General features: G+C 41.5%; 2 protein-coding genes across 2 annotated transcripts in view; both read right to left on the reverse strand.

Annotated features, from left to right (window-relative positions):
- The window catches only part of arhgap32b (Rho GTPase activating protein 32b), a 77,508-nt gene extending 65,517 nt beyond the window's left edge, over window positions 1–11,991 (reverse strand). Inside the window, exon 1 of the mRNA XM_030361057.1 lies at window positions 11,429–11,991. The gene's annotated coding sequence lies outside the window, so the exon portion shown is untranslated. The remainder of the gene's footprint in view (window positions 1–11,428) is intronic.
- A 1,433-nt stretch (window positions 11,992–13,424) lies between these two features.
- vps26bl (vacuolar protein sorting 26 homolog B, like) lies at window positions 13,425–20,435 on the reverse strand. Its single transcript, XM_030362398.1, has 6 exons — window positions 19,989–20,435; window positions 18,643–18,799; window positions 18,211–18,375; window positions 17,390–17,565; window positions 16,780–16,922; window positions 13,425–16,386 (listed from the first exon to the last, which is right to left on the reverse strand). Exons 1-6 carry the CDS (start codon window positions 20,209–20,211, stop codon window positions 16,258–16,260), a joined length of 993 nt encoding a protein of 330 aa, XP_030218258.1. The 5' UTR covers window positions 20,212–20,435; the 3' UTR covers window positions 13,425–16,257.
- Window positions 20,436–22,907: the final 2,472 nt, after the last annotated feature.

Genomic DNA, 22,907 nt, shown 5'->3' on the forward strand with positions numbered 1-22,907 from the left:
AATATAGATAGAGAAGCTGGTGTAATTCTCTCTCTCTCTCTCTCTCTCTCTCTCTCTCTCTCTCTCTCTCTCTCTCTCTCTCTCTCTCTCTCTCTCTCTCTCTCTCTCTCTCTCTCTCTCTCTCTCTCTCTCTCTCTCTCTCTCTCTCTCTCTCTCTCTCTCTCTCTCTCTCGCAGTGCATGATGCTATCAGAATGACGCTATAATCTCACCACAAAGCGCAGTGCTCACGCATGGCTTTGCAAAACGAGCCATTGGCCATGCATCATTTTAAAAGCACAGTTTCAGTTAGCTTCTTTTTTTTGTGTCATATTCACCTCCATCTCCATATACATTTTTGGAATGTTAATTTTTCCCCATAAATAATCTTCATCCAACAGTTAGGCTCTCTACAGAGCCAACAAAGTGCTTGAGGATGCCAGAAACAGATTCAAGAGCGAACATGATTTAGTATGAGGGTGCACCACCATGTTCATTTCATTCCTCTCAAACTAACTGGCTTTGCACTGCACACCAGGTTTCAGGCAGCAAAAATCAGTTACGTTTAGCTGGGGCAAAATGTGGACAGATAAACACATCTGCTGAGTCATGTTGCAAGCATGCGCTGGGGAATAAAATACTTATTCTCTCTGAGTAAATCAACATGGAAGGTACATGTTGTATGCTTGCCAACTACAATAACATGTCTTCAACCAAGCCAGGGAACATGTCTGCCATCCTTATGGGAGACATCCCACTGACCCCAGCTCAGTGTGCAATGACATAGGCCACTTTGAAAGGCTGGCAAGATAAATTCCTGTGGAAGCAAAAAGACAAGGTTACAAGTCGGTGCCAGAACCACACATATTGGAAGGACATTTGTAATCATGTCATTGTTGGGCCGATCTGCCTTCCACCAGCAATACATTTCTACAACCAATTAATAACCGAGTCGGAATGTCGATTTTTTAAGCAAATTGCAGTGAATACACTTTATGTCGTTGGCGAACTAGGGTCGAGTTGGAAATTGTTATTGGTTGTGTGTGCAGATATATTTAAAATGTTATTAATAGTCTAGTTAATAGGCCAACGACAGAAAGTTAATCAAATCCGAGTCCAAATAGAAAGCATATGTTGCTTATTGCTTCAGAAATTGTAGCCTTGTAGCAAAACAAAATGTATTTTGTTTTTCTTGTCAGGTAAAGCGAGCAGATGTAACATCACTCAGACAACTGTAACTTGAAATTGGCAATTCCTATTATTTATGAAATTATTTATGGCATTATAGACTATAGTCGATTACATTTTATAGACTAAAGGATTCATCTGAACAAATGTCATTAGATTAATCGAGTTTGTAATGTGCCAATCGTGCAAGAGAGGGAGGCGGGGTGGACCCCGATGCAGCAGAAGAACCTATAAAATGCACGACCTTGGCAGGGGACAGTGGGGCTCAACGCTGATGAGAAGTTATAAACTGGACCTCCTACAAGTACAAACACCGCAAAGCTTGGAGTTTCGTAGACAGGGTGTCTTGCATAAAGGAAGGAAGAAAAAAGGAAGGTGTCCTTGTCAATATCAAATACAATTTTGTTACTGGGGCGAATCAGAAGATACGTTTATGGTTTAACCTTTCGAAAGTGGTGTTTGGCATGGCAATTCTGAAATTAAATGGATCCTCATCCTAAACTAGTCATAAATGAAAATGGCATACTTTGTGGTGGCATGACCCGTGTTAAAACCTGCACCAAGTCAACTGAAGCTAAGTTAAATCCTAAATGAAGTCGTTGCTGCCAAGACAACCGGCATGTGATTTTGAGAGGTTTTACTGTGTAATACAGCTTTATTGTTCTCAATTTCTTTTTTCTATATCAATTCCATTCTTATCACCCACCAATGGTTACATCTCATATCAAATGGCTCCTTCAGGGGACATTTTCAGCAAGTTTGATGATTCATCACTCAATATGAAACTAGTACACTTCTCAATTATTTGTTACGGTGGCCATGGCCCAGATAGATAAGAAGAGAAAATGCAGGCAGTGACGGCAAAGTGACGTCTGGATGTTGAAGAAGCAGCCTCACAAAAGAGCCCAAGGACTAAGGCGAAAGTGATTTAGGATTCAGACATGTGACGTAAACAAAACAGATGGTGTCCGACAGTGAAAGGTTTATCTGACCTTTGCTAAATCCTTCCATTTTTTCTTTTTTATAAAGCAGTGTGCATGCTTTGCATTTCTTTTCAACCGTATTGTTTTAGGAGACAGAATATATCTCTATATTCTCTAACAAAATAACAATATTTCTTAGTTTTGCAAGAATAAAAGGCTACTACAACTGCACATCGGCATTAGACACGTAGATTAGACTTTTGGATAAGCATTTAAGAGATGCTTGTCCTTAACATTCATTCGGTCCTCGTCCTGCCTCCCCTGGATTAATTAAACCACTGCCATGTGGTGGAGTCCCCAGAGGTGAAGCTGAGAATTTGAGACATTTGGGTTTAGCATAATCCAAAAACCCAGCCCAGTTATGCTGCCATGCATATTGCCATGCAGCCCACATTGACGGAGAAGCATTCTCATAGTCAGGTGCCCTGAAGAGAGGCTGATTGAATGGGAGCTTGATGGAGCCTAATCGCGAAAGCAAACTGTCCTGAAAATCATTATGAATGCAAGCCATTCCGAAGGCTTCCGAATGAGACCTATGATGGACCCTAATCTTCCCACCCCATGTATTCTATAAAAAAAATATGAATACGTTCTACAACTCAGGCATCACCAGGCAGCCATTATCCGGAAGAATCTGAAAACAATGGTGCCAAAAAAACGCATTGTGCTGCTGTGTAATTGGAGCTCACAGTCGATTATGTCGGCTCCGTTGTCAGCCACGGTTCAGGCTGTTAACGCATGCCCATCAGGGCCCATTTGTGACGTCAAATCACTTTAAGGGCCTGGATCGAGTCACCAGAGAGAAGACCTCAGTGCAGGGAAAGCCAGGTGGCCACTGGAAATAAGGTTTGTTACAGCCTGCAGATGTTCAGATGAATGAGAAACAGGATTCACAACAATGATTCTTTGCAAAAAGAGGGTGCATTTTTTTGGAAGCAGCACTCTTTTACATCCAGGGGTGGCATTTAACAGAGCAATAAATTCAGAGCCAGCAGTCCTACTATGTTATGGCAGAACTTCTGACTAAGACGGAATTGGGCCGGAAATCAAAAACTGAAGGGGCAGAGTAACGCCTTGTTTCCTATTTTGCAGCATTGGATTTTTTTATGGAAGAGAGACTGCTTACCGCAAGCAGGCGAAGCTTTCAGCAGGTGGTTTTTATAACAGGGTTCATTTGAAACCTTTACAGACACGTTTTCTATTGGCACTGGCTGAGTTTGTTTGCTCTTAATTGCGGCCAATTACGCTCCAACATATTACTGCTGCCAGCAAGATCATTGGTCAAAGCAAATATGATGAAGCGAAAGTAAGAGAAACATTAGATAAGTAATCTAAAGTCTGATATGAGCTATGAACTAGCAGAGCAATGTTTTGTAGGGAATGATTACTGTCAGGAAATGTGAAATCAGCTTTTCTTTTTAGGCGCTAAGCCTGTCTAACCTCTCTAAGCTGTAGGGCTGTCAATTGGTTGGTTGATTGAAGTCACGATGCATACGCCTATCAGGTGTTCGTTTGACAGTTGATTTAATCTGGGATTGGGGGACAAAAAAGCAACAGTAATGAAGGCAGTGCTTTTCCATTACATTTTTTTTTTAACCTGAAGTACAAGGTGAGCGGCTGCACAAAAATGCCAAAACATTCTGGAGAAAGACCCCGTGTGCGGTTATCTTGGTCTGGTTGTACACATGCGGCCGCATACGCTGAAATAAAGAGGCTATTTGGACATGGGCCCCAAGTAAAGAAAGGAAAGTTTGGTCTATCCCTGACTTTGACATTTTGGATCGTTGTCTCTGCATATTCCATATATAAATACAAAAATAAACTGTCAATACATCCCCGTTGACTTATTTTTTATAATGAAATCATATATATGCATGACCTCCTTGTGATTTCCCTCCTCTTTCCAACAGAATGCACAGACTGATCACTGAATGCAGGATGTTATGCGTATTTAATTCTTTATTGTTTCTCGTCAGATGGTTGGCTGCCGTCTGCCTAAGCAGCTTGATGCTCCACACTGTCCCTGTTTCGTTAGCTACTGCATATTCATCTGGATCTCCAAAAAGGGAATAAATAGGCCACAACAAAAAAGGCTGCTGCACATCTAGCATGCAATGTGACAATAGCTTGTGCTGACTCAATCAAAGGCAGTTGCTTTTCATGTGCTCTACACAGAAGTAGACAAACAGTGGCATGAGCAAGGAAAACGTATAGCGAGGCGGACAGCTGAGGGGGGATTCAAATTCTTTCGTATTTTATTCTTTCTTTTTAGACATTGACTACACTTATTAGCACTGAACTTCACATTAAGAGCTTGACCACTTTGTTGAGCATCCCTGATTAATTTCCCAACCAATGAAATAACCAGAGAGTACTGCAAGATACCAGACCAGGAAAGTATCGACCATGTAATACTGTCTTTGGGCTTGTAGATTTAATACAGGCGCTGCTGTAGTAAATCCACATCATGCACGCGTGTCATTCGATGCCTACTTTACAGTGTCCCTTCCAGAGACCCGACAGACCAGATGTCCGAGAGACGACCTTGCTAAATGAATTCACCTTTGTTAACAGAATACAAAGCCTGTGAGTCTGTGGATCAGGGTGTGGTCGGGGCAGGGTGACAGAGAGAGGATGTGTACTTTGAGGATGACTTTAACAGCTATTGTGGGCACAGTGTGAAAACCGGGGTATCATATGGGGTCCTACATTGTCATCAGGCACCTCTGCTGTCCACAACATTGAGAAGAGAACTCATTAGTAGTCTAAAAGGGGCTTGAATTTATGCACAGAAATGGCAAGACACTGGAATTTAAATAGAATAATACCCCTTAGAACACAGTGCCTTCCACCACATGTATTTTGACATCATAAAAGAGGTTGTTTGGATTCAACCTCTTTCCTAGAAACAAATACAATTCCCTTTTAGTGTTGGTTTTATGAACTCCTTTTTGTGCTGTTGAGAAAAACAGCCAACATGAATCAATGTAAAAGTCATCAATTTTGAATAGCAATTATTACTGTATGTACTACTCAAATAAATGCATTTAAGGGGAATTTGTTTTATTGAAAGCAAACCTGTAACATTATGTTTGTTGTATACGATTGTTCATTGTTCAGGAAGCTAAAAACGCTGAATCCTAGCATCTGTCAGGCAAACGCAAAAGTAGTACTTTGTGTTTTTCTCCATTACCGCTGATCAGAACATGCACTGCATTCCGAAACCATCTACAATCTCCCCTATGGAACTGGATCTCGTTGTTGACTCACAACACTGATACCAGACTATTCTTGCAAGAACCCGTCAACCAGTCACCATACTGAGAGGGAAAACAATTTAGGTGAATAATAATACTTCTCCTTCACCAATTTCCCAAACTAGTTTTCAACTCAACAAAAATAAACAAATCGATTCCAAATCACCATTGATTGTAACACAATGTATATTCACGTTTTGAAACACCTGATCTATACAATACAAGTCCGATATCAGAGATGGATTTAGCAGTACAGGCAGCCACATGTATTATTTTGAATACCTAGAATATGCTGTAGATTTGGAATACGATAACGAAAAACCACATTGGTGAAAATGCGCCCCCATCATTAATTGGATTGATTTAAGGACAATTCAAATTAGTTCTTCAATGTTTACAAACACACGTTCTTTGGTCAAATGAAGGGTTTCAAAACAAGTTGAAGCTCACTGAAATAGATAGCCTAACCCTAGAAAAATGTGTGAAATGTGTTCGGCCATCAAAACAATGTCAGTATTGATATATGGAAATCGAGGCCTGACACACAAATTTAATAAGAAAAGCATGACGCAAAAAGAAGGAGGATGGAAGAACTTGATAATGTCCAACTTTCCTCGATTTATTGAACGAATACAATAGATGTTAAAAAAACTCCTGTCCCTCAGATGAGAAAAACTAGTTAATGACTCTCAATGCAGTGCAAAGATTGGTGAATTCCAAGAGACATAACATTTCTGTAGGTAAGAATGTGCAAGCCAAATCTAAAATAATTTTAGAGATCTTGACTCTTTTTGGGCAAGAAAAGCAGTAGTTTGTCGAGTTTCACACCATCATCATTTGAAATTATTACAAGGATGAGTGGAGAGAAGAACGAGAAAGCCAAAAGGAGTGGTGCTTTAGCAAAGAACAGAGCCCCTTCAGAGGGGGGAGTGTATGAAAGGGAAAGAGTACAACAGTACTACAAAGGACACTAACCAAAAACACTCAATTGCACCGATATCCTTGTGCCCACATGGCCAAATATTATTTAAAGGAAATAGTGTTTTAAAATAGTGTAAGTGTGTGTCAACACAATCAACAAACCATATCAACAGTTCGTATTTACTTCCATAGCATTGATTGATCAAAATAATAAAATATATAGCACTTAGGGCCCACTAAGGCGACCCCCATTGACCTAATTACTGGCTTCCAAATCCACAGCTGATGGAAGGCACCCGACTAGGCATCAGCTGAAGCCCAACTGTCACAAGGAGCTATAACAAGTGATAGTGCGATGCGGCAGAGGGCTATGCTTTATGAATGTCTAAGCTTTGTAATGCTCAATCAAAAACATAACCTCACCCAAGAAAAAAAATGTCACTCATTTTTAATTAGTTTCTGTAAGCAGAATTACAGAAACAAACATCAGGGGTTGCAAATACCATTTATACTATAAATATTGTATTTTTTAGAGGATTTGTTTTGTGCATTATATTTCTTTTGCGGGCTCAGAAGCATTCCAACCCCAATACAGTTGCAGAATAATAACTACTTAATTTACACAGCCACGAGTTGAGGATTGATTTTATTTCATTCATGGTTACAATATTGCCACTCACATATGAATGTTTTTTATATTCTGAAATAAAAGCAAACTTAAAGATAAAAAAGGTAAACTGACAGGACAAACAAAAAAGCCAAGAGCTCAGAGGGGTCATTAACGGAAGCAAATCACTGCCAATGTGTTTCAATTTTTTAAAGCAAAAACATTTTGAAAAAGTAAAAAAAAATTGTAATGACAATACATGTCATAAATACGATTACAAATATATTTATTTCAGTGTTCAACAATTCAGATACAAAGTTGAAGTTGCAGCTATTTCAAACAAGATATTCATAACTTATTAAACTTCAGGGCATTGAAGGACAGTCCTTAAACCATAGAGACTGAAATCAATCGATCAGACTGTGTACGAGAATGGAGAATGACTCGTTAGTTATCCGATTCAAATATTCATAAATGAATATTCAAACTCAGTGAGTGCAAGTCGTCTCAATTAATGACCATACTTTCCATCAATTGCTGTATAAATATGATATGCATAAATTCAGATTACCTGAATCTGTTTTTAGTTGTTATGATTTCAAAAGGTCTTCACATTTCCACGTAGAAAATTCGAAGGCTTCTAAATTTACAAACCCTATGGCAGAGATTTGCTTTCATATGCATTCTTTCACTCTCAGTCGTCTAATGATTTGCTTTGTAACTCCATTAAATTAGATCACCACTTTCTGTAACACCACTCTAATGTAGGCATTATCTTTTTCTAGAAATAACTTTTTTTTAAACCAGCATTACATATTATTCTGCTTTTATACAGCCCCCTGCATAATAATATAAATGACTTGGAAAAATACGACACAGGAAAAATATAGTGAAGAACTGTGTGCCTCAGCAAGCCTCCAATGGGGAAAGTAAGCTTTGCCTGTGTTGTCATAAGATATTGGACAGGGACAGATTCCCTGCCACGGCAGACAGGAGTATCGCCTTCCCAGTCCCCCCAAAGTGAATCTTTTGAGTTGTTGCACAAACTTGCTGCCAAGATGGCCTTGAATGGGAATTCCATCCCGTCAGGACCACCTCATTATCCTCCGCCCTGCTATTGTGGGAATATCCTGGCAGCTTTCTAACCAAAGCCGCCATTCTCAATGCCAGAATTGTAAACGGGGGGATCGGAATCTCTGCTGGGATTTCTGTGGCAATCACTGAGGCCTGTGACTGTGCAGTCATCTTGAATGAGGATGTACTGAGAAACACGACAAGTGAAGAAGAGTCCTCTTCTCTGGTTCATGGTGCTGCATGTGTTTCAGGACACGGGATCGTCGATGCTATATGCAATATGTATAATTAATGACCATGCAGAAGAAACACACAATGGCTGTTTGGTTCAACACAATACATTCATTTCTGAGGCCGGGTTCAGAGGTCATGTCTGCCTTTGTGTGAAGCCGCTGAGGATAGAAAGAAAATAGAAAAACCTCTGAAACAACAAGACCTTTGAAAGCCCGAGAGATTTCAGCGACACAAATTAGTAAACAAAACAAAGTGGGTGGTTGCATAACAGCAGTGTGGGGTCCAATCAGTCCTGCTACCAATTTTAAAAAGGGGCTGATACAATTCAAAATGTATGGCTGAGTGAATTTTCGTATCCCTAAACAGACATTTTGACAAACAAATGTATCGGTTGTGTTGCTTCTCCGCAAACGAACCAGTAACACAGCATATTACATAGGATTACATTGGAAATAACTATATATCTTTAATAATTAGTTGTAACTTTTATTTGTCTGCGGTAAGTGCCCTAAGGAATTGCACCTGTAACCATCCTCAACTCTCATCTATCCCTCGTAGTTGCAAAAGATGTGAACCCACAATTATAAAAAGTTATGAACTTTGGCCAACATCTGGTCTCCCTCAGCAACAGAGTTACTGAAGCCTGATTTTTTGAGATAAATGAACCATGGGCAACAATAAAACTACATCCAAATACTTTTTATGAATCCCTCTAATCTTAATGCAACACGGTCTGCTGAAGCCAGTAGTTACTCAACTGGCAGTGATACAGCAGCTGTGAAAGATGAAATTAACGTTTCAGCCTGACAACCTAAATGTTTTGCCAGCATAACAGTGATTGCTATTACTTTACTCAAGGAACCATGATGCATATAACCCGAATGCTGCATCCTAAAATCCTATGTGAAATGGTCATTTTAAAACACACCAACACGCAAGGGCAAGCCATCGTTAGTTAGTTCATCACCATAGTGGATAAGAAGCCTTCTCCTTTCGAAGGCCATCCGTGAAAGATTGGGCGTCCTTGTGCTCTCCAAATCTTAAGAAGGAACCCACTCATCTCTGTTTGTGAGAACAGCCCTGTACAGCCTGCTTGTTTGTGAGTGTTTTCCTTGCAGGCATAGGTGCTTCAAATGCGTTCCAGTGCGTATTTGATCAATGGACTATTAAAGTAAGTATAGCCTCCCCTGAGCCCAGCCCATAAAAGTTTCAAATGTTTTAATTGCAGGCCTTACTAAAGACCTCTGTGAATGTTTTATATGTGGTCAGTGTGAAATTATTCTGTAAGTGTGACTGCAGTGCACACCTGAAGATAGATTGTAATTGTCGAAAGCATATAGGCCTAGTTTCAGAATCAACACTAAATCATGCCTTCTTTTCTCAATTGTCTTTGTGCATCAAGATTTGGTGGTGGACAGGCCATATCGTTTTTGATCTCTAAACTATTAAAAAGGACCAAACCAGTGAGGATTCCTGGTAAGACCATACCAGAGTAAAGAATTAACAGCCCCCACCTTACCGTAAGCAACAATATTTTATTGCATCTTATCCTGACAGAAGATGCGTACAAAACATGACATAACATAGGCAACACTAGGCTAAGCTTCATTCATAGACAGATAAGAAAAACAAATCAATTCTCGGCTGTGTTACGAGTGGCTAGGCTTGGGACAGTAAATCACTATGAATGCCACAAATCTTAATACGCTTTTTCACAGCCATTTGTTTTCAGGGGGAATTGATTGGCGATTGTGTCAGTAATAGGGCATCGGAGACAAGGTTGCACAGTCCTGTTACTGAATGTCCTGATGTCAGCCATCCTTTACAGAGCAAGCAGGAGCAATGATTAATCCTCTCCAGAACGACAAGTTATGTGGTGATGTTGCACTGGAAGTCTTGTGGTTATGGTACGTACAATTCATGCTTACTCATTTATTCTCTTGATAAAATGACCACCATATAAGAACATGCCAAGGAAACAGATTGTTTTCTTGAAAACAAACCCATTTTGAATGCATCAAACGTCGAATGAGTATGAGACAAAAAGGAATTACAAGAAAAGCACAACAAATAAGTATAGACCCATAAGGCCTTCGATCTGTACAAATTAAGCCACATAAGAAAACAGGCCATTAAACTGATGAGTCATTTGAGCCCGTTCCTTAAATGTTGCGGACGCAATTCCTTCATGCCACAGCAGAAAGACCTGGAGGACACAAATCTCTCTGTTCCTTGCCAAGGACCTCATCTACATTGACCACGGTGTTTTTTGTTCATGAATACAGCTACCCCCATCCATCAGTTTGAGGACCATCGTCCAGCTCTCAGTCTGTGGCTGACTTTTAAGTGGAACTTGTACAAGACAAAGAAGGGTGCTCTATTCTGCTGGGAACCCCAAACTGTTCAACCTCCACTCTCTAAATGTAAAAAGACAGTGGGGAGCAGGCAATACATTGTCGAAATGGGGGGGGGGGGGGGGGCACTCCACACCTTCGGTAAATAAATTATAAACATGACTCCAAAACAAATAACATGTGTTATATATCCAATCGATTCGTGTCCTTTTAAAACGATAGTGTGCCTGAGGATGGGTCATGTAGACTGCTACCAGGGTGCCCAGGTGTTTGCTTCACTCGAATAGGTGTTTTAAACATCATTAATCAAGAAGGAAAACATAATAGTGCAGCGAATGACTACATACATCATCTCTTGCACATCAAGCCAACCTCTAATTTCGAGTTTGTTTTACCTTAAAGTAGACTTAATCAATCGTATAATTCAAGGTAGCGTTATCTTTATTGAATCAGCAACACGATTAAAGGTTTCGGAACCCTTGCTATTGGATTTTTTTGTTATACAGGAAACATGCATAGAAATCCCTCCGGTAAGGCTAGACATTCGATGGGAACACAGCGCGTTGGGGACATTTGAGTGGACGCATCTCCCTACAAACTTAGGGACAGCACACAGGGAACATTGCTTATGCAAATAGACGCCAGGCTCGGGTTGAGTACGCCTGCTTTACATTGCCTCCATGCATATGTTGTATCTGGTTCAGTGACACACATGTACCGACCACGTCCATGTAACACAAGCTGCAGATGTAAACAGATGCTCCCCCAAAAAAGCCAAACCATTAATCGCAAACTCGCATATCTGTAAACAAGTAATACGTATGAGAAATACCTGTATGGGTCAGAACAGAGCGGGTGACCTGATGTTAACGTCGGCGTCGATGGGCTTAGCTTTCGCTGTCGCTCTGTAGTGTTGTGCTGCTGCTGTTATCTCCCCTCGGCGTCTTCAACAGCGGATCCACCAGCACGGCTTCATCCATCAGAGCAAAAACACTTCGGAGATCATTCTCCACCGAAAAGACGTTTCAAACGACTGGTGCTAAACCGTAGGCAACGACCCCAGCAGCCCCCTCGTCATTATCGAGCCGCGAACAAAACCGTTCCCACAGGACACGGCTCATGAACGGCGGATTTAAATCACTTTACTGACCATCCTCAATGAAATACTTTCACCCCGGGAGGTTTAACGTGGCGCTCTCTCGGCTCTTAAAACAAACAAATTCACCAAAGTCCCGTAGGCTCTAAGGACGCCCTTTACGAGGTGAAAACTTAACGTGGAACGAGTGAACGGTTCAATCCCCTGGTTGTACGGCAACTTGCGGAGCGCGCGCGTCGATAACCAATGAATCCAGTTTGTGGCGGGAGCGAGCACAGGGCGCGTGGGTATCATTCAGAATGGTACGCTGTGCGCAGCCTCGCGCAGCCAGGGGAGCAGCCGCGAGACGTATGTTGCACGCCGCTCCGCCTGCCAAGCCCACCGCGACACAGCTGAACTGTTCAAAACACTGCTGGGACTTGTTTGGTTTTTGAATACCACACGTTGGCCTTGCTTTATTGAATACGTTTAAACACTAGGCTACTCACAAACCAGGCCCTCAGATAACTGTGATGGACATGGTGGTGTTGAAGGCTTAACTGCAGCTCTGGTGTACACTGTGTTTAATGATTTGGTATTGTATTCGACTATTGGTAGGGAATGTCTTATCTCTGCGACTCCCTTTGATCTACACCTTCGGCGTTTAACCAATAGAGGGCGTCCGTGCTATAGCCTGGTAATAACGCCTCATGAAAAAATTGGCATTTTTCTCTTACACCCTTGACGTAATTCCAACATCTACAAAGACTTGTGATAACATCTACAAAACTGAGTAGCTTTCATCCTCCTACATGAGGTAGGCCTACGAATGCTGTCAGATCGCGTGTGGGCAGAGAGACAACAATGGAGCGTTTATTCCTGCAAGCGGGGACACCAGTGGTTTAGTGACGACTGCAAGATGATGGGTCATTAAGGAGATCTATTTTTCAAACTGTTTCCACACAGTGTTGTCGACCAAGTAATGAAATAAAGGCCATAGCAGGTACCCACATAAATCACATTAAGAACTCAGAAGAGCTGGATGGATCTATGTCACCAAACTACTACTTCAAGTGTTTTTTTGCTGCACTTCTTTAGACTACTTATTACTGTTTTAGAATGAAATAACATTCAATACAATTTAATGCACGCCAATGGAGAAACGGTTTGCACGCAAATGATATGAGCAGATGTTTAGATGAATCACTTCTCAGTTATCCATTGCACGTATTTCACAAGAATGTGGCCTTGAGGAATATTTGCGCAATGTTTTTGTTTGGAGAGGTGATGGTATCTGGGCTGGAAAAATGCTTCGACACTCATGATTCAGGAAAACCTAACATGAATCAATGTTTGCTTCGCATACATGCTGAACGTCGTGTCAACCTATTAAACCATCCATTATAGTGCAAGTCAAATTGTTCTGCAGATGGCAGCTGGAAGGGATGAATTTATTGCAGTCATTGTAAAAGCAAAAGGTTAAAGGTTCTCAGAAAATCTACAAATGGCGTCGGAATACTGCAAGCTATGCACATATGTTTGCATCTTAAAGTGGTGAAAGATTACCTGGGGGTCATGAATGTTAATTATATTGAGTTAGGATGCTATGAAATTTTAGAAATAACTATTTAAAATAAATAATTCATTTCATTAGTTTGTCGAGTCTGTAATGGCAAATAGATTTAACAATAGTAGTACACCTTTAAGGAGTGCAGAATAATGCTCCATGATGAATTAGTACATTTTCAGGTAATTAAAAATACATTTAAAGTTTAATACCAGGATTCATGGAAATAAATGTTCTAAAATTGATAATTCAAACATGTTCCTGTGTAATAAGACTAAATTAGTATTCTTTTAATTAAAAATAGCACAGAAATAGAAAACATGATAAAAATTATAGTGAGCGAAACATTTCATGTACAAAGGAGCTATTTTACATTGTACATGTGTTGTTTTTTCTAAAATTTTCTCACTCTATTTTTTATTTGCATTCTCGTCACAAAATAGGTTAGTTAACACCTCACGGATCACTCCCACTGCCCAAATCCTCCAATACTAATGGCTTAATTTTTGAAGGGAAAACTGACAAAACACAATGAGTAAACCAGGAAAAGAAGTATATGGAGTAGGGTGTACCTCTAAAAAAAAGGAGAACACAAACAACTTTTCAAGGACACAACAATGGCCATGCACACACGCACACTCACACACACAGTAGGCCTACTTGAAATTTTCTATCCATGACTTATTGAAGTCAAGGGACAAGGGAAGATTATACGTTGATGAAATGTCATGATAAAGAGCATTGCAGAAAAAAAATCGAAGTCTATAAAAATGTCTTTATATCCTGCAAGTAATCTCAAGTATTCCTGGTATTGGTCATACCAGTTAAAAACAAACCTTAATGTGTCTGATAAGGTGATCTTATGAAACAGTTTATTAACTGCCTAGCATCATCCCGTCATAATAAATGCTAAGAAAGGTTAAACAGCAAAGATTTATAGTGATATAATTTGCAGACAAGAAAAATAATACAGGCCAAGCATTATGAATGAGGCTGAGCCCTGGAGGCATGGCTTCAGTGCTTTTTACTCTTAAAGGTTTTTTAAAGATACAAATATACACATCTTATATACATTAAAGAGTGGCAGTGCAACTGAATGTTGAACCAGAAAAACAATTACCTCTCAATGCTCACCCATGCAACAATGATCTTTAGGATATGACTCAAACACAATATGCACATATACTGCCATCCAGGGCTTCAACACCTCCTTTAAGATGGCGTTGACCTATGTCCTGAGTAATAGATCTAGGCCTCAAGCAACCTAGAATAGCATTGAATATCCAAACTGCCAAACTACTGTCCGAGTTGCTCTGAGACACGCACAATAATGTACTCATCAACAACAACAACCACATGGTGTGAAGGCAAGGCCTGCACTATTCCTCTCCGGTTAAGATACAGAACTATGCAGACACAGTGAGAAGCCTCTAGCAGGACCCAAGACAGCTGAGACGAGACCAACACCAACATGTGAGATATGCCACCCTATACCTTCTCTAAACCAAGGAGTAGTGCGAAGAGGAGGAGGGGGTGGGTAGGGGTTTCAACAGCAACAACAGAACCAGCATAGAATGAAGGATGCTGAGCGTGTGCGTAAGTCTGAACATTGTGGTCACCATAGGAGCTGGGTGTGTGCCACATCTAAAAATTACAAACTAACTTTAGAGGCGCTGGGCTGAAAAGGGAACAACATCCATTTTTTAAGGGTTAATCTGAAACCATTTGGCAACAGACAATGAGGCACAGTTCTATTCAACTACTGGCAACGTCAGACGTAAGAGGTGGCCTGGCCAGTCTAGCCTACTAGCCTTATGTGGCAGGCATCTACATTAGCTAAACTACAGGCAGACCACTGGTGAAATACTGACTCATTTCTCTTGATAAACCCAGGGATTAGTGGAGTGGAGGGCTTTTTTTGTTTGGCAAAATCACAAGTCAACTTATTTATTTTGAAAACACTAGTCTCTTGACTCTCATACTTTAAATAATTGGCATGGATCAAAGAAAAAAGAAAAGTTAAAACTGATTAAAGAGCAAATAGCATTGGCAGGCTACAAATGGAGTTAATTAACTTTGAATTATACATTGGGGTTTTGTTTAAAAGTCGCACACACATTTGTTTTAGCAGCAGCAAATTTACAAAACAATCCTTTTTTAGTTTTCAACTGACATACCATCAAAACCATATTAAAATGCTGGTAAAATGGATGTTGCACATACAAATTTGAATTTCTTTTGAAAAGGATAGTGAAAGGCTTGGAATGTATGAAGAGGGTGCAAGCAAAGTTATAAGTCAATGCTCTAAATCCTCATTGTCTGCCTTTAAGTGCAAACAATAAAACTGCCGTTTGCTTTAAACTTCTTATATATCTTCCATTGTAGATGCTTAGAAAATCTCCAGCACCACCTACTTTGACTTGTTGTACTCAAACTCAAGGATCAGTATCATCAAAAAAAGGTGGACCAGTTTCCTGAAGTAAAGTGGCCAAAAAAAGTCTTATAAGTCTTATAAAAGACAAATGCAGTTCTCGCTTCTCTGGATGACATTGGAGACATGCTATAGATGGCAGTTGGTTACATACACATCCCAATTCCGGAGCCCTACCAATTTTTAAAAACCTTTCAAAATCCTTCCCTTGAGTACCAGATTACGGTAGTTTTTCTCATAAAGAACAAAAATAATGAAATAAAATGAAAATGTCATAAAAAAAGTAGTTATTTCTGAGTAAAAATCCATCTGGTGCTCGCTGCAGTTGAATGCACAATTCCTTACTCTTCTTCACTCACAAAATAGAAATAAAAAAAGTACATTCCATCAGAAATCAAACAGCAGAACAGTGTGGGGTCCTTAAAGGGGGGTCTCTCTCTCTCTCTCTCTCTCTCTCTCTCTCTCTCTCTCTCTCTCTCTCTCTCTCTCTCTCTCTCTCTCTCTCTCTCTCTCTCTCTCTCTCTCTCTCTCTCTCTCTCTCTCTCTCTCTCTCTCTCTCTCTCTCTCTCTCTCTCTCTCTCTCAGACTTTAGCTGTCATCCTCCAGGGCCGGGGACTTCTCCACTCTGGGCGTTCCCTCGAAGCGCTGAGAGGCGATGGCCGCTTGCTGGGACATGCTCTTCCTCACGACGTCTCCCTTCCTCCACAGCGTGATTTCCTGGGGAACCGCGTTGTGTCAGAAACCCTCAAGAACAAGTCCCGCACCATCACATTGTCACATTGACAACTTTGAGCACACTTTCAAAATTAGGGGGGGCGGTTATCCAGTGGGTTGCATTCTGCAACTTCACCGCTAGATGCCATCAATTCTACAGACTGGGCCTTTTAAGGAGTGGATTAACGGGCAGTCAACACTGCGTTGTCTTTTTGTCTGTGCGCGCCGTGTGTGTGTGCGCCGTGTGTGTGTGTGTGCGCCGTGTGCGCCGTGTGTGTGTGTGTGTGTGTGTGTGTGTGTGTGTGTGTGTGTGTGTGTGTGTGTGTGTGTGTGTGTGTGTGTGTGTGTGTGTGTGTGTGTGTGTGCGTGCGTGCGCGTGCGTGTGTGCGTTGATACCTGCTGCTTAAAATAGCGCCTCTCCTCCTCGTCTATGAGCACCAGGTTGAGGTAGTAGCGCACAGAGTACTTCTTGTTGACGTCCTTCATGGTCGGCGTCATCTCATAGCCGGCCAGGAACAGCCGGATGGGGATGGACTCCCCTGCAGCAGCGACAACATAGATCCAATTCAACTTAAGTAAAGCGTCAGGTAATCCGGTTGATACGAAAGGCTAGACGACGGCAACCGTCTGCTGTGAGGAGGGTCGTCATGTGCTCAAATGAAGAACAACAAGCAAAAGGTTCTATTTAGAGACCTTTTCTATCGAGTTATTTAGCAGACGGCAAGATGCTTTAGCCTAAAGCGAATAACAGCGAGGTACCGGTCGGTTGGGCACCTTCGGTGTCTTGGGACATTGGAGATCAAACCTGTGACAGATCGTATGGGAGGCGAACTCTCTCGACACCATACCCTAAACACCCATTATTCAAAGGACTGCAAATGCAAAAAATTATAATCGAAAACCGACCAATTGAGGTAGGTTTTGTTTGAGGAACGGGCTAAGCACTCTTATGACACACAAAATGTTCCCAAACAACATAAACACAGACCAGGAAGGAGCGAGGTACCTCTGACTGGTGCTCCATCCATGATCTCGTACTTGGCGATGGTTTCATTTTCGTGGTAGACGTTGGGCCCCGTGCCCGTGGTTTCCCGCTTGATGATGTCGATCTCCATGTGCCGGATCTTAATTCGCACCAGGAGGAAGTAGATCTTGCCTACGATCACGTCTTTCAGGTGATACCTGAACATGGAGGCGGAGTGAGGGGAGTGGGGTGAGGTGCAGTGAGAACACACTGCTACCGGACAGCTTTGACACTTCCTTGGACTCCTCACTACCCCTCTTCTCTTTCGCCAAAGCCAAACGGTTATTTTATAACCATATAGAGAATTAAATAGTGCTGTGGGCAAGATTTAAGAGCTCTTGTTTGAGTGTAATTTGTTAGAGTTAGCACAGCCATCCTTCAGCTATTAGTGAGCGAAATAAGCGGTGAGAATATTGGTTTCAAGTTGACTGCGCCTGCCTCTGTATGGGCTAATTTCGATTTCAGATGCCTCCTGGCTAATTTCTTTGCAATCAGGGCATCTGTTCCGTGATTGGGTCTGGGAATCCATCTCTCCTTAACAATCACAGGTTAGCGTAATCCAACACTTCTAAATGTGATTTCGGGAGCTAGGGACGGAGAGGGTGGGTTGTTTAGTGTTTGGTTTTAAATCATGCTCTCTTCCCCTACTTTTTGTTCTCAACCTTTACAACTCTAACATATTACAGAAAGCTTCTTAGCATAAACTTTATCTTTCAATATGTTTTTATTGTTCTGCTCCTCTGATCTTTGCCCAGTGTCCTCAATCAAACACACGGAACCGTTCCTTCTCCAGCACCACCTACTTTGACTTGTTGTACTCAAACTCAATGTGCAGACAGTCCTCAATGCCCACTTCCATCTTGATGGAGGAGTTGATCTCCGGGTAGCTACTGAGCGTGTGCACCACGATGTCCAGCTCTTTGGTGATGTCGTTCAACCGCCGGCCCACCGTCGCTCGCAGGAAGTAGCTGAGTTGGAAAGGATTAAGAGGAAATGGGTCATGTGACTGACAATGCATGATGAGAGACACAATGGTTTAAAATAACAACTCAACAACATTGTGTCACCTTGTTTCCATAAAATGCGCTTCACTAACTTTAAAGGGGCCGGCACACAGCCCAGACCCTAAGGAAATCGTTGGTCTGTATTTGGCCGAAAACACAGATCCTGTATTTTCAATACCTATCGTTTATTAATTCAGAATCTCGCTTTAATTTCCCCCAGAATTTTCTTACCGCAGTTTGACGTTTGCACCACTGTACGTCTCGTAGGGCTTCTCCACGTGTGTGAAGTCAAAGTCGAATGTCTGAGACTGGGTCATCTCTCCGGGACGAGCCAGGTCCTTCACCAGCGACACAAACTCATGGTGGTTACCCCGGTCATAGTAGAGCTCTGGAAATTACATGCAGTTCAGACATACATATTACATATTTAAATGCATGAAGTTTAGACATTTAGCAGACTGTGCCGTCTTTTGATGGGGGGGGGGGGGGGGGGGGGGCTGTTAACTCCCATACTAATGATAGTGTAAGAGAGAAACTTTATTATGACTTTGTTACAAATGTATTGACTGATATATAGCTTAATAAACACGGTCATATCATTTGTGAAATAATGTTTGCCTTAAATGTGACTGACAGGGCTATCCTGTGTTTGATCAAAATATTGTTTGTACCTGGGTGTTGTGGAAATAAAGATGGCATTATTAAATGTTTGTCTAGTATACCTGCTGGAGTAAGAACCTGCCCTGTTAAAGATTTGAGGTCCGATCTGGCGTTATGGTCCTATGATATTAAGATTTCATATTTATGTGGTTATGCCTGGGCTTATTTCTAAGGATCAAGGGAAGTCATATGGTGTACAGCTATATCATTGTTGGCTGTATCATTGTCACTGTTTGTTTAGGCTCCAAGCATCCTCATTAAATCCACCTCAGCAAAAGAAAAGCGCATTGAAATTTCAAAGCCCTGAAACTAAACTTGTTTAAACCAGATGCATCATAGGCCGGGCTTGCTAGAATGCCGACGTGTGGGAATCAGAAAAACATGGGCTGTGCAACCCGGAAGTGTGCAGATATGTGGCGTCAGACGCATGATGATCGGGGACGCTGTATTTCCTAACACATCTAAGCCTTCCAGTGTATTTGACTACGGATTCTCTCTATCGATACTAGCGTCAGTTATTGGTAATATATTGCTGATACACAGTGGATAGGTCTACCTCCTCCTTGGACGATTTCTTTTTTGCAATCAACCTGTCATATGCAGACCACATTTTTTTCTCAACAAGTCAACGGTTGCAGACTCCCTGCCAACCCTATGGACGTAGAATAGGGTCAACCCACCCCTTTTCTCTGTCGACTCAGCTGATGCGTCAGGCGCAAACGGCTGCAAGCTGGCTAGATCTGTCACGGGACTTGACACTTAGCTATGAAAAGTGACATTTAACACTTTCAAATGTATGTTCCCTTGTTAGGTATAATGTGGCGTTTAAGTGGTACAAAACCGTCACTAAATGACTTTAAAACCATGGCCCCCTCATGTGAAATGTGAGATCAAAGTACAGGCCCGGGCGGTCTCACCGATCTGGCCGACGAACTCGATCTTGATGCCACTGTGCTCCAGCCGCTTGCCCGGGTTTTTGAGCGTCACGTTTACTTTCCCCGACACCGTCTCTCCATCGTAGAACAAGAAATACTTTTCCTTTTTGCCGTCTTCGCCTTTGTGCTCCGCTTTTTTTCTTGTTTCTGCATCGTTTAAAACTATGTCTATGTCCGCACTTTGGCCAAAACCGAAGAAGCTCATAGCTGCAGCTATCTTCAGCTACGTTAGCCTCGTCGCCTCAGGTCTTTAGATGTGTCCTTTCGGGACAATGCCGCTCCACTTTAAGATGTTAAATGGCGTTGTAAATAACGATTAGTATATTTTACGTTTGCACTTTGAGTTTACTGTATGTGGCATACAATGAAAGGCAGGCTGTTGAGCACAACAGTCGCGGGTCCACTGCGCATGCGCGGATAGATAGTCACATGCTACCAAATGTATATTATATTCTAAATGTTGTATTATTTGCCGAGACGGAATACATACACTAATACACAACCATTTAATAAATATCACAGTGATATCACAGTGATATTCAAACATATTAATACTTAGGTTTTGTGTTGTAACCAAAGGTGCGTTTTTTGGCGCAACAATGAGGCATGTGAGAAACGACACCTGTCTAGCGGGCTAGCGAGCTATACACACTCAAATAGCTATACACTATTTGAATTTAATTTTATTGAAAGTATCTAATATCCTGTCTAATAATCGAATATGTTTGACAATCTTAGCATTGACTTTCATCAAGAGAAAACAGCCAGAACAAGATTTGGTCATCACAAGTGTGATGACAGCTTCTCGCCATCAGGGGGTAGACAGTCACAGGAGGAAAACAATATTAGAGCTTTTCGAAGGGAAAAGTTATTGCGCAAAATGACGCTTGTTATATTATAGCCGATACCCTTGATGTGCTGCGGTCGAGCCATGGAACAATGTAGATCAGAATGATAAACCCAGGGAATGTTGGATAATAATTGGATAGCAACAATGGTATACTACATATTTAGACACTAACCATGCTCTTTGTTGTTGTGGATTATTGAAATATGAGAATGACCTATGTTGATTATTCAACAATTAATTGATTATATTCAAATACGACAGTTGAATTCATACATTAGGCCAACTAGATTTCACTTTGCACTCTGAGTTGAAATTGGAAAGCCGTGTGTGTGTGTGTGTGTGTGTGTGTGTGTGTGTGTGTGTGTGTGTGTGTGTGTGTGTGTGTGTGTGTGTGTGTGTGTGTGTGTGTGTGTGTGTGTGTGTGTGTGTCACTTGAGATTATTCGGCGGGTCCAGGAACATGCTTCACTGGCAGACAATCCTTTTAACTGCTTGACTCCTTCTAGTGAGCAGAGACACAAGTCAGAATGCGATTTGCACCGAAACCTTACAATAACTGCATGACAAAGGCCAAAAATAGACACGTTAGGGTTAGGCCATCTTGTCACTGTGTTGAAGGGATTTATTTTTTTTCGGAAATCTGTTTCCAACAAATATGACGAATGGGGAAAATCTGTGAACACACACCAGGATCTCAATATAAAACTTAAGTATCAAATACTTACTTATTTTGTCCAGGGAAGTTCAAGAAGTTGCTCAACTTGCAGAAGGAGACCGTAGCCAAATTTCAGCAGCAGCACCCAGCTGTGATCCCATCCTGGTGCGAACAAATGGCTGAATTCTCCCCCTGGACAGCCTAATCATTTGAGTTTGTCCTCTGAGCTGCCAAGACGTCAGTGCTAACCCCTCGTCTTTCTGTGCTGCTATATTGTCTAAATAGGCCGTGTCCTTGTGTCCACACACAGTGATGGGCTCTCGTCTCTTCCGCCTCTTCACCGGCTTTATACTCTAGAGGCCTCGGTGCACGTCTCATCTGGAGCTGACAGGCTCCTCTCTCAACTCACTGGACGAGCACGGATTTCTTGCTCGACAAATCCAAACACCCGCTGAAAATCGGGATGAGATCAAACACTTTCTGCATGCTAAATTTTATCTTAGGTTGATCATAAGAAGTATGATTTTTTTTATTGCACCTTAGTATTTTTTCGATTTTATTTTGATATTAAAAAATAAATGTCAAACGGAGCTATTTGGAAATTAAGGGAAATACTAGCTCTGTTATGTAACCGTGTATCACTGAAGGTGGTGACCATATTAATTAAATTTAGTCAAGGAACTCATCTGGGTGCAAGGCCTTTGATTAACAAAAAGTTGTGTTTCAGACTGGTGGTAGATGTATAAACAAAAAAAACGATTGTTTCCCTCTCTAGCTTAAACAATCATACAATAAAAATAACAAACACACATCTACTGTGGTATTAGAAGTGAGTTTTATTAATCACAAACAGAATGGTTCAAGAGGTAACCAAAGCAGAAATAAAAACAGGGGGAAACAAATCCCCTGACCTTAGATGCACATTCTACCTTCTTTGAGTTTGGTTTATGAAGAATGAGGTTCTCCACACTGTTTATTCCTAAGAAAATTACACACCATTCTGCGTCAGGCCTGGAGAGACCTTCTTAATACTGAGCTACTGTCCTCCTTGGGGTGGACGGTGTGTTTGGCAGTTGTTTGTTTGGCTTTCCTCGCCTGCTACAAACTGAATATAAACTGGATTCCTAACAGAGGTCTCCATCAACCTCTCCTGTTAGTTACCACAGAATATAAAGTCCTGTTTCAGTGTATGTAGCCTGTTCATATAATTCAGTTATGGTTCCACGACGACGCAACGCAATGACCACGCAGACGCTTCGACGCAGTCGTGAAGCTAGCCGTTTTGGTTCTGCGTCGGGTTAGCGGACCAATCACAGCCCTTGCTGCTGCGTCGCCTCTACGCAAGGTTACAATTTTTGGGAGGCACACGCCAGGCCCTTGCAGTGGACGCAAGGAGG

Source organism: Gadus morhua, chromosome 7 (assembly GCF_902167405.1).
Source record: "Gadus morhua chromosome 7, gadMor3.0, whole genome shotgun sequence".
Lineage (NCBI taxonomy): Eukaryota > Metazoa > Chordata > Actinopteri > Gadiformes > Gadidae > Gadus > Gadus morhua.